This window comes from Cherax quadricarinatus, chromosome 73, assembly GCF_038502225.1.
Source record: "Cherax quadricarinatus isolate ZL_2023a chromosome 73, ASM3850222v1, whole genome shotgun sequence".
Lineage (NCBI taxonomy): Eukaryota > Metazoa > Arthropoda > Malacostraca > Decapoda > Parastacidae > Cherax > Cherax quadricarinatus.
In genome coordinates, this window is record NC_091364.1 from 3,110,841 (window position 1) to 3,123,340 (window position 12,500).

Below are 12,500 nucleotides of genomic sequence, written 5' to 3' on the forward strand. Positions count from 1 at the left end.
TTACGCTTCCAAACCTGCTACAACCAATCATACTTCCCACCCAGACCTGTTCCAACCAGACTTCCCCCAGACCTGTTCCAACCAGACTTCCCCCAAACCTGTTCCAACCAATCACACTTCCCCCTGACCTGTTCCAACCAATCATACCCCTCCCAGACCTGAACATACTCCAGACCTGAACTTGCTAGATATATCCTCAAAACCTGCACGTAATGAATACAGGTATCCCTTGGATATCCATCCCTTTTGGATGTTAATGAACTCAATAATGGGCAACTGTTGAATGGGGAGGCTGGCAGTAGTACCCTCGAAGAGTGATAATGGGTCATGGGAACCATAACAAGAATTCTGACCACAACAGAAATGGAAAATAAAATCGTGGAATTCAACTACCTTCGTGGTCTGGTCAAGGACTGGACCAATGGGGGCGTTGACCCCTGGAACTATCTCCAGATAGACAGATCTCTTCCCCCAGGAGTATACTCACCATTCTCCCCCCTCTCCACAAGGCCTATCCTCACCTATCCCTCCTTATCCAGACCATTACTCACCAAACATACCCTCTGTAGGGTCTAGCCGCTTGGCTCTCCTTCCGTGCTTCGAGTTGTTGTGAACGAACATGTTGTCAGACACGGCCAGCAGAGGTCCTGCCACGTCCACCTGCTGCGATATCACCACCTGTGGCACGGACAAGGACACGCACATTAGTGGTCACGAAAGAAAAAAATTACAAAGCTTATTGCTTGGGTAACATTGATAATGAGTTGGGTAAAGATTTTTGTTAGTGGGTTTGTGTTTCAGAAGGACCTGCCAATTATGGGCCAGCAGACCTGCTGCAGTGTTCCTCCTTTCTGACGTTCTTAAAATGGAATAGGTACAGGGGGAGGACAGCATCAAATTTAGGTTAGATAAATACCTGAAATAATGGATACAAGCTAGATAAGTTTAGATTTAGAAAGGATATACGATAGTATTGGCTTGGAAATAGAATAGTCGATAAGTGGAAGTCTGCCTAGTAGGGTTATTGAAGCTAAAACCTTAGGTGATTTTAAATTCAGGTTAGAGAAATGCATGAGTGAGAGGAGTTGGAGTTGAGTGGGACTTGCACACGAGTTAATAGGGTTATACAAGCTTATTCCTTAGGGTATCGTTGATAATTGGTTAGATTAAGATACATGTGCAACAGTTGGGTATCTATACTGATGAAACGTTTCGCTCACAAAGTAGGCTTCTTCAGTCAAATACAAAGGGAGCAGTAGAAATGAAATAAATATGATGTAATCAATCCATCAACCTTGGAAAAAAAATATTTGAGGTGGTCAGTCCCTCAGTCTAGGGGGTTTGGGTTTGAGATTGACCTGCCAAGTATGGGCCAGTAGGTTTTACATATGTTCTACGTACATGTGAAAAAGGACACTTGTGTACATTAGTTAAGAGGACCGTATCCCCACGAGTGGCCAAACCGTGAAGCCGTGTAGCGTACGTGGAGATCTATCACGTACACAGGGATAAATAAGATACAAACAGCTCACAATAACGTACATAGGTAGTAAGTAACGTACATATATGCAGCAATATAATGCATAAGGTTAACCAACAAATGGATCAGAAACACATACAAAATACGTACAAAACATAAAATAAAGTACAGAGGTATTAGGATTATAAACTAATCTCCGGGATACAAATGATTACGCTTAAAGGGATTCGAATCCTACGCAAATAGAATCGCGTACCTAAGGGATTCGAGTCAAGTGTAAAAGTTTGAAAAATCAAGGACATAGGGGGGCGAATCACGTACATAGGTTTTGTAATCAAGGACGAAAATTGATTAAAGTTGCGAGAAAGGGAGGTGAGAAGGGGATCAGGATCATGAATTAAGAGGATCCTCTCCTCTTTGAGCTCTCTCACGAGATCCTCCCTCTCCCTCTCTCTCTCTCTCTCTCACTCATTGGTTTTAATCAATGAGGTTTTATTGAAGTTCCCACGCTTAGAGAGAAAGAGAGAGAGAGAGAGAGAGAGAGAGAGAGAGAGAGAGAGAGAGAGAGAGAGAGAGAGAGAGAGAGAGAGAGAGAGAGAGAGAGAGAGAGAGAGAGTACACACAAATGCTTTCAAATGAGCTGATATAGGTAACAGCTCTTAGCTTGTCAATAAAGTTAGGGATCCTTAACCTAACCTTGTCAAACCCTGTGTAAAAAAAAATTATGTGGTTATATATACTATATATATATATATATATATATATATATATATATATATATATATATATATATATATATATATATATATATATATATATTGTAACCCTTATAACTACAAAGTCAAAGTAATGTATATAATCAGTAGGGTGATATATAATTTAGTGTGTCGGTGAAGGAAAAAAAAATAAATCGCCATCTGGAAACTGTCGGAGCGGAAGTGACGTTGAGTGGCGGGAAAGATAAAGTGACACGGGATTGGTGGATTAATGGCGGGTAAATAGGTCACGTGACGACAAAAAGCGCGGGCAACTCTGGCGGGAAGTGGACACGCGTAATCCCTGCGCGCGAATGGAGTCAGCTGATAAGACCTGGGAATTCTTTGGCTTTTACTTGGGGGGAGGAACAGACTGACAGACTGACAGATAGACACAGACAAAGACAGACAAACACACACCTGAGGGGAGTAAAAAGGTGTAGGTCACCTGTAGTGACTTCCGGGGGTCACTGCCCCCGTGGTCCAGTCCCTGACCACGCCTCCTATGACGATTATTATTATTAATAGTAGTAATAGTAGTAGCAGAGCAGCAGTTGTATTTTATTATTATGATTATTATTATTATTATTATTATTATTATTATTATTATTATTATTATTATTATTATTATTATTATTATTAATTCTGCACTGTTTTTGTGTCGATTTTTAACGAAATTCTAACAAGTACAGGGACATGAATTACTAGTTTTGGTAAGATGGGTAAGGAAGAAAGATGGTTCAGGATGGAAATATAGGAAAAGGGTGGGTGGGGGAGGGGAAGAGGGATAATAAAGGTAAGTGACCTAACCACTTAGGAGCATTTTAATATAGGTGTGTGTGTGTGTGTGTGTGTGTGTGTGTGTGTGTGTGTGTGTGTGTGTGTGTGTGTGTGTGTGTGTGTATGTATGTGTGTGTAGTGTTCTTCATGAATACATAAAATTCATAGGATGGGGTATACCCCACTTCCTATCAGCTGCACACAGTTATACCAGCTGCATACTTGTATGTTGCTGAGTTGGAAGGAGGTATATACTTTTTGCAATTGTTATTTTTTTCTGGAGTTGTTGATTGGCTTAGCTGTATCTGAGGTGATGTCCTGTAAAGGTTGCTTGCAAATGATACAAGGTCAGTTGTAAGCCGTGACTGTTTCAAGCATTATCCTGGGAGAACATAGAATGGTCCAGGTGTTACCCAATCTTTTATCTCTTCGGGGAGATCACTCAGGATCATTGGTCTCGGGAAGTTCTCCTTGTGGAAGAAGCGTTTGACTGCTGTCTCGTTCATGGGGTATATAATGTCCGGGTTGTGGTTGCATAGTTCTGTTTCTAGCAGGTAGCGGTTGTTGAAGTGTTGGATGTTAGGCTGTAAAATCATGATCCCCATTATTTAGTGTGTTTTGCGTTGTTGCTGCGTGCGGAGTATTGTGGTCTGAGGTTATAGCCTCCTGGTGTGTGCATGCTGTCTCTCCTTAATTCGTTGGGGGTTGACTCCCATTGTAAACTAATTCAGTTTCTAATGTATATATATACATATGTATATATAAATAATATTAGGACAGCAGCTGGCATTTTCACTACTGTAGAGTTGTTATTGTTTTCAATATAATATGTTCTTAAGTTTAATTTAGTATGGTTAGTTTATAAGTTAAATAAACAACGGTGAAATGCTATACATTTTGGTGAGCTGGGGTAAATAGGGGGGGTTATACTGCTTGCATTTTTTGCGGCATGTAATTGTGTGTGGATATTGAAATTAGCAGTCGGGAAGGAGTAAGAGGATTCTTTATTTTGTATTACTTGAATAGTTATATTTTGTAGTAATTAATTATGTATATGGCAGTATTCACCTATCAGCTGCATGAAGTGTATAAGTATTTGACATATTACTGCATATTGCAGTGTATAGAAATTGATGAATTTATATTGTCTGTCGATGCTCTCATACTGTATGATTTTGTTAAGGTATTGTATGTTATAAATAAAATAGGAAAAAAAAATTCGTTGGGGGGGGAGGGGGAGGGCTGTAGTTCTGAGTACCGTATTTCGCGGCTTATAAGACGCGGCATCGGACGTAACTGGGAGAGCTACAACCTACCCCAAACCCCAAACTTACAACTCCCGTCACTAACCTTCAGTTTATAGGGTGGTTTTTGGAGACATTTTATGGAAAAAAATGCGTCTAATAAGCCGCAAAATACGGTAGTTCTCTGAGAATAGAATTGCTGGTTCTCGTCAATACTGACGAATCAGACTCGTCATCTGTTTCTAGGGACACGTCAGCTGCCTCGTTCCCGGAGTGCTCTAATTTAACCTCAAAAGTAATGGAAATAAGTCACTTTGTCTGATCTTTTTTTGGGGGGTTTCCTGGAAGGTAATTTACACTATGTATGATAATTGGACTTATGTGTACCTTTGCCTAAATAAGCTTACATACGGATATATTATTTTAAGCTACAGTCAGAGGTCACAGGTCAGAGTCTCAGCTCAAGGTCACAGCTCAGCGTCATAGTTCAGGGTCTCAGTTCAGAGTCTCAGCTCAGGGTCACAGCTCAGAGTTTCAGCTCAGGGTCTCAGCTCAGGGTCACAGCTCAGGGTTTCAGCTCAGGGTCTCAGCTCAGGGTCTCAGCTCAGTGTCTCAGCTCAGGGTCTCAGCTAACAGACATAATCCACCGTATAAAATACCACCAGAGGATGGCGGTGTTCAAGCCACAGCCGAGAAAAGCTGAACTTGTCCAAAAAACTCCCTCTGGCGTGTAACCCACATTGACTCCCTCCCGTTCACCGTTGCCAACGGTAATGCTACACAACAGAAGCCATAAACCCAAGTCGTAATGAATGGCTGTCAGCTAATAAACAGAAGACTGAACCATGTCTGACAAACCCCATAGCAGATACGTGTATATATTTCGATCCCCAGCTGACACCCTCATCGGAGCTTCTCAGATTTCGCGTGTATGTCTTCTCGAGGGTTCACTTGAACATTGACAAGGGTTCAGAGCAATCACAGGAGGAGTTGAATCATAGCTATAGGCCTTTTGTGAACATTGCATTATCTTGAAGATGTGATGATTGCAACACGAAAGGCCTATATATATGTATGTATATATATATATATATATATATATATATATATATATATATATATATATATATATATATATATATATATATATATATATATATATATATATACACACACACACACACACACGTGTGTGAGTACTCACCTAGTTGTGGTTTGCAGGGGTCGAGTCACAGCTACTGGCCCCGCCTCTTTGTGTGTGTGTGTGTGTGTGTGTGTGTTTAGTATTTTCTGTATACACATATTTTTTCTCTAAATTCCAAAAGACACGTATAAATCTCACATTTTTATTTTTACAGACCCTAGACCAGCGTGTTTAAGAAAGGTAAAATTTATCGCTGTCATCAACCATTTTTTATGGTCTTTCTCAGAATGTTTCGCTCGTGAAAGTTATTAACCGCATAAGGAAGACGGTGCTTTAAAATAAACACAGAGATTACTGCTGACAATTTACGAGACGCTGTGAAAGTTGGAGTAAGCCATCTGGCTGGAACGCCAACTGGCTGATACGCCAACTGGCTGATACGCTATCTGGCTGGAACGCCAATTGGCTGATACGCCTACTGGCTGATACGCTATCTGGTTGGAACGCCAACTGGCTGGAACGCCAACTGCTGATACGCCAACTGGCTGGAACGCCAACTGGCTGACACATCTGGCTGGAACGCCAACTGGCTGATACGCCAACTGGCTGGAACGTTAACTGGCTGATACGCCAACTGGCTGATACGCCATCTGGCTGATACGCTATCTGGGTGGCACGACATCTGGCTGGAACGCCGATGTCCTATTGCTTCGATTCAGAGTGCAGGCACTACTTCCCACCTCCAGAGCTCAAGCCATTCGATACATGTCTTGATAAAGCTCTACACAGAACGAAACAGCTTGATAAAGCTCTACACAGAGCGAAACATCTCTCTCTACCACATTTCTCGGCAAAACGTACAAGCCAAAATATGGACCACACAGTTTTTTCCAAATCTCTTTTCAATGTGTCTACTCACGTATGTTTTTTTTCCTGCCCTTACATATTATCTTTCTCCCTGTCTATGATATATTGGGAAAGGGGAATACGCCTCAGTGGCTGTGAAATATTACCACCCGTCTATATTTCCCACTGGGGAGGAGTATTTAGGTTGATAAATAAGAAGTTCGTCGACAGATGGGAAATATTCTCCGTCTCTCTCTCCCGGCAGAAGTTTCGCCAGACAAATATTGGCAGAGGCGGTCGTGAGGTGATAATGAGGGGGGCGGAGGGCGGACGGAGACGGGCGTAAGGTGATAATGAGAGGCGGAGGGTGGGCGGGGAGGGCGGGCGGAAGACGGGAGGCCTGCCATCTGCCCACCTAAATCTCCACAACACAAACATTGGTGCCGCCCGCTTCTGGACTCGCTGTTTTGACTGCGGCGTCTGCTTCGTGTTCCCTCCTAGCCCCCAGCACACACACACACACACACCCTTTCCTATCCCAGCATCCTTGGCGTCCCAGCGACCGGGTTATCTGAGGTCACAGCCATCTGCGAGCGCACGTCCCTTCGACGGTCCCATGGAATGCGTAGCAGAGCAGAGAAGTCGTGACTGGACTCCTGTGAAGTAACAAGCTCGTAATTTTCAGATCCGGAGGCGGCGGCCGACCCGTCGAAAAATGTTGCTCCGTCCTTAGCCATGACTACACGCAACAAATAAACGTTGAAATTATCGCCTCAGCGCCTGGTTTTAAAACGAAAACTTTGTAGTAGGACCTTCCCTGAGTACACAAACAACGAGAGAACCCAGTAAACACGGCATATACGCTCTTTGGGCTTGGTAGTGTTTTTGCGTGCAAGACTGAACGGAGATAAGCACATTTACAGAGCATCCTGGCATCCTGCAGTATAAACAGACTGAAAAATATGACCAGGCTTAGGCTCGGCTGTTACAAATACACTTAGCAGACTGAATGACATCTCACACTGACTTATTTTGAAATAAGGTTGGAAAAAAATGTCAAAGATTGTAATTTGATGAAAAAGGTCGACTCTGCCCTTCGTGTTTACGACTAACTGATGATTGAAGAGTTAAATAGTGAATCTGAATGTGATGAGAATACAGTCAGAAGGCTGAGTATATCTACATCCCGCCATGACAACATAAACGTAGATAGGCACATTTACGGAGCAACTTGCAATCTAAACAAACTGATTGATGTAGTAGCCAGGCCTAGGCTTGGTTGCAAATGCTTCTGGCAGTTGAACAGACACAAACTGACTAGCTAGGCCTAGGCTTGGCTTGATTGCAAATACCTCTGGCAGTTGCACAAACTGACTAGCTAGGCCTAGACTTGGTTACAGGTACTTCTGGCAGTCTGACAGACACACACATGATCAAACTAAATGCAAAATATGTGACCAGTCTTATGGTCAACACTATATGCTTCAGTGTTCCATTATTAAGCAATACAGAGATAGACAGTACAATAACCTATGTGATATATCAGGATATCTTATCAATGAAAATAAGACATCAAATATTCTAAGTAAATATCCCTAGTTTCTTTTTAGATTTACATATTTCCCCGAGGGGCGATTTTTTTTTTTAAGGGACGAGGACAGTACCACTCATGCTGTGCCGTAATAATGGTACATTTCAAAAAATTAACCTCACTCCTAAGGTCGTTGTTCCAGTCATCTTGATTCAAGGAACTGGAGCTACTACCATCCTCAAACCTGAATACTATATATCCCCTCCCATGTAGGTGCTGCATGATGCTTCTGATTTGTTCTTTAGGTTAGGTCACGTTCGTCAGGAAACTGGACAACTCTTTCCTGACGCGAGTCTGAGTCATATGATGACCCGCAGTTGGAGCTTTTGGTCATCTGACCGAGGCCTTCCACTAGCTTACCTTTCCACCCCTTTAAAAAAATATGGTTATAATTATAACCGGTTTAGAAAGACACGTAAGCAAACACTATAACATATTTATTAGAAAACGTTTCGGTCCTAGGACCTTGATCACTTCTAACATACAGAGGTAGAAAGACATTATATATATAGGCGGAGAGTGAGGTGTGACGCACGTGACCTGAGGAATGTCATAAGAACATAAGAATGGAGGAACACTGTAGAAGGCCTACTGGCCCATGCGAGGCAGGTCCTTATCAAAACAACCTCTGCCTATGATGAGGACGGGTAGACGATGAAATCATGTGACTCCTGTGTTGTTGGGTTGGTGTTGCTTAAGTATCATGTATGCCAATGTTTTTGAAATTTTGTAGTTTCCAGTGTTGCGTTCTATAGTGTCGGTGACGGCGATTAGTGAGGCTTCTAGGCACCGTCGGCGTCTGAGGTCTGGTTCGGTGAGAACGAGTTGTGCCTCGTTCCAGTTCATCAAATGCCCCGTGGAGTCTCTGTGGAGGACACAGGCGTACCTTACATCGTCTCTGTTAGAGGCATTTCGATGCTCATTCAGGCGGACTGGAAGATCTCTGCCTGTCTCGCCTACATATTTCCTGGGACAGAACCCACAGGGGATAGTGTAGACGCTTGCTATAGAAGTTCTTATGTTCTTATGACATTCCTCAGGTCACGTGCGTCACATCTCACTCTCCGCCTATATATATAATGTCTTTCTACCTCTGTATGTTAGAAGTGATCAAGGTCCCAGGACCGAAACGTTTTCTAATAAATATGTTATAGTGTTTGCTTACGTGTCTTTCTAAACCAACTTGTCGGTATTTATTACCAAGGTTTGTACCATAATTATAACCATTTAGTATTCACTTGTTATCATACACTGCAGCAGGTACAGGACAGGTACAGAACAGGTACAGGACAGGTATAGGGCAGGTACAGGACAGGTACAGAACAGGTACAGGACAGGTACAGGGCAGGTACAGGACAGGTACTGGCAGGATGTAAGTGACCCGAGTCTCCTCCACAGTGGGAGTTTACACTGCAGTCTCATCCTCTCCCATATTAATCAAGATTTTCTAAGCGATATATATCTTTCTTTCTTTCAACACACCGGCCGTATCCCACCGAGGCGGGGTGGCCCAAAAGAAAAAACGAAAGTTTCTCCTTTTACATTTAGTAATATATACAGGAGAAGAGGTTACTAGCTCCTTGCTCCCGGCATTTTAGTCGCCTCTTACAACACGCATGGCTTACGGAGGAAGAATTCTGTTCCACTTCCCCATGGAGATAAGAGGAAATAAACAAGAATAAGAACTAGAAAGAAAATAGAAGAAAACCCAAAGGGGTGTGTATATATGTGCTTGTACATGTATGTGTAGTGTGACCTAAGTGTAAGTAGAAGTAGCAAGACGTACCTGAAATCTTGCAAGTTCATGAGACAGAAAAAAGGACACCAGCAATCCTACCATCATGTAAAACAATTACAGGTTCTCGTTTTACACTCACCTGGCAGGACGGTAGTACCTCCCTGGGTGGTTGCTGTCTACCAACCTACTACCTATAAGCGATATATATATATAGATTAAATTATTGAATTACATTATTGAAGGTGGGAAAAACTGCCTCTCTACAACGCTTAGAAAATTTTAATAATTTTAGTCTCGGTCTTGTGATGGTAGAGATAATATCTGCTTGTAAATTTAATTACAGCTGTGTATTCACCTAATTGTGATTGTGGGGGTCGATTCATAGCTCCTGGCCCCTTGTTTGTGTGTGTTTATCCTGCCAGGTCCTTGCTACGTCAAGACTACGATCATCAACAACAAAAACAACAAACAAAAAGCAAAAACAACGAAAAACAAAAACAGCAAATAACAAAAGTAACAAAGACGAAAACAACAACAAAAAAAGACAAAACAAACAACAGAAACGACAAACAAAAACAACAGCTAAAACAAGAAACAAAACAACAAAGACAAACCAAAAACAACGACAATAACAAGAACAACAAAAACAACAACAACAACAACAACAACAACAACAACAACACAAGAGTGAACGAGACGCGACCTTCCTCACCTGACAATCCATTTAAGCGCTAAACCCGCAGGGCCTCGTACATTCCTCTCTCCCCCCCCTCCTCTGACGAGCTATAATACGCTCACAGGCAGTCATACAGGACATGAAACCCCTCCCCCTCCATTCCCTCCCCCCACCCCCCACCCACCCGCCACACCTTACAAGGTGGGTGGAGCTGGTGGTGGTCGCAGGTGGTCCCAGGTGGTCCCAGCAGGTGCCTGACAAGTGGTTACAGGAGGGGAAATTGAGCATGTGATTCCCACAGGTGGGGTTAACCACCTTGATTAACCTGTAGGGAGGAGAGGGCGGGAAGAGGGCGGGGAGAGAGAGGGAGAGAGGGGGGGAAAGGAGGGTGTGGAAACACCTGCTGTGTGTTGCTACACTATTCTATATGATAGTTACATTGTTACACACACACACACACACACACACACACACACACACACACACACACACACACACACACGTACATATCCGCCTCAGTACACAATCTCTTCATCTCAACCCGACCTGTGGCAGCACAGAGCGGGGCCAAGGAGCACCCAGGAGCACCCAGGAGCACCCAGGAGCACACAGGAGCACACAGGAGCACCCAGCAACACAAAAAAACATTCAGGAGCATCCAGGAACACCCAGGAGCACTCAGGAGTACACAGGAACACCCAGGAACGTCTGCTGCCCCTGGCAGCCTCCTTCCTTTAAGTAGGGGTGCAGCAAAGGCCTGGTGACACCTAGAACCTTCTAGCACCTAGTACCTGGTTGCACCTAAGACCTGGAACCTATATAGGTACTGGTGGCAGTGAGATGAGGTGAAGAATGTAAGATCGAGCATGTTTGAAAAGATGGGAGGCTGATGTGAGGGCGTGCAGGGAGGGAGGGAGGGAAGGAGGGAGAGAGGGAAGGAGGGAAGGAGGGAGAGAGGGAAGGAGGGAAGGAGGGAGAGAGGGAAGGAGGGACGGAGGGAGGACGTGGAGGGAGGGAAGGAGAACATTGCAGTACAAGACTCACAGTCTTGTGGGTGGTGTCAGAGGCGGCCTTGTGCCGCCCACGCCTGGCTTCACTCACGCCCACACTTCCGCCCACACCACACCACCCTAATGAGCGACCCCCCTCCTACCCGATGGGCACGCTTTACCCCTTCCCCTCCCTCCGTCCCCCTCAATTCCCTCCTTCCAAGTAATCTCACACTAAAAGTCAAAATTTCATAGATCCCTTAGACTGTTGCTGTCTATGATTATCACTCTTAGATAAAAAGACACTAATACAACATTTTTACTGTGGCTACGTTTCGCTCTCCAGGTACTTTGTCAAGCCATTTTTAGTCGAGTATCGATAACTCTTCTGTACTCGACTAAAGAAGTCTACTGCGTAGGCGAAACGTTTCGAAATAAAGATGCGTAAGTGTTGCACATGTGCCTTAATTATCAACATCTGCTTAATTATCAACATATGCTTAATTATCAACATCTGCTTAATGCAAAAACCAGATATAGATACACACAGATCAGAGACGAAGGAATTAATGTATAATTGCCATGGATTCCATCACACATTGAATTACTCCATTATTATTAAATCTGTAAGTTCGTCTAAGAACACTGAAGGACAATGTGGAATATAACTTTGGTGCGTCTGTGTTTAGTATTAGGAATATTATTAGGAGAGAAGTAAATAATGAAAGTGAGTAAATGCTATCACGGGTGGGGTTAGAACCCGCGGTCAGAGACGTGAAACTGCAAACCGACGCGTTAGCCACTGGGCCAGCTGGTTACAACAAGTGTATAGGATGGTGTATAAATATACCTAGCTGGATGAATTTTATTGTAGCCAGCTGGTTCAGTGGTTAACCCGTCTGTCTGAAGTTTCACGACTCTGACCGCGGGTTCTAACCCCGTCCGTGGTGTGGTTTGTTAGCAATGCAGTCACTACGATTTCGTAAACACTGTAAATACTGATGTCGTAGTAGCTAGACTTAGGCTTCGTTACAAGTACTTCTGGCCTGACAAACCTGACAAGGACTCTTGATTCTACCAAGGGCTCTTGATTCTCCCGAGGGCTCTTGATTCTCCCGAGGGCTCTTGATTCAAAGAGCTTAAGCTCCGTTCCTCTTCCTCGGATCAAACCTGATTATCTCCTATGGGTTTAACTCTAAAAATAGTCACTGGATGACTTGAACATATAAATAGGAATGTAAATGAAAATGAGTTGAT

At 43.4% G+C, this 12,500-nt stretch overlaps 1 protein-coding gene across 7 annotated transcripts in view; it reads right to left on the reverse strand.

Moving 5' to 3' along the window:
- kn (EBF transcription factor knot) overlaps nt 1–12,500 on the reverse strand; it is a 358,172-nt gene that overhangs the window by 44,840 nt on the left and 300,832 nt on the right. For all 7 annotated transcript variants that reach the window (XM_070100551.1, XM_070100546.1, XM_070100547.1 and 4 more), the window contains one exon: nt 552–678. In XM_070100551.1, coding sequence (XP_069956652.1) covers nt 552–678 — 127 coding nt within the window. The remainder of the gene's footprint in view (nt 1–551; nt 679–12,500) is intronic.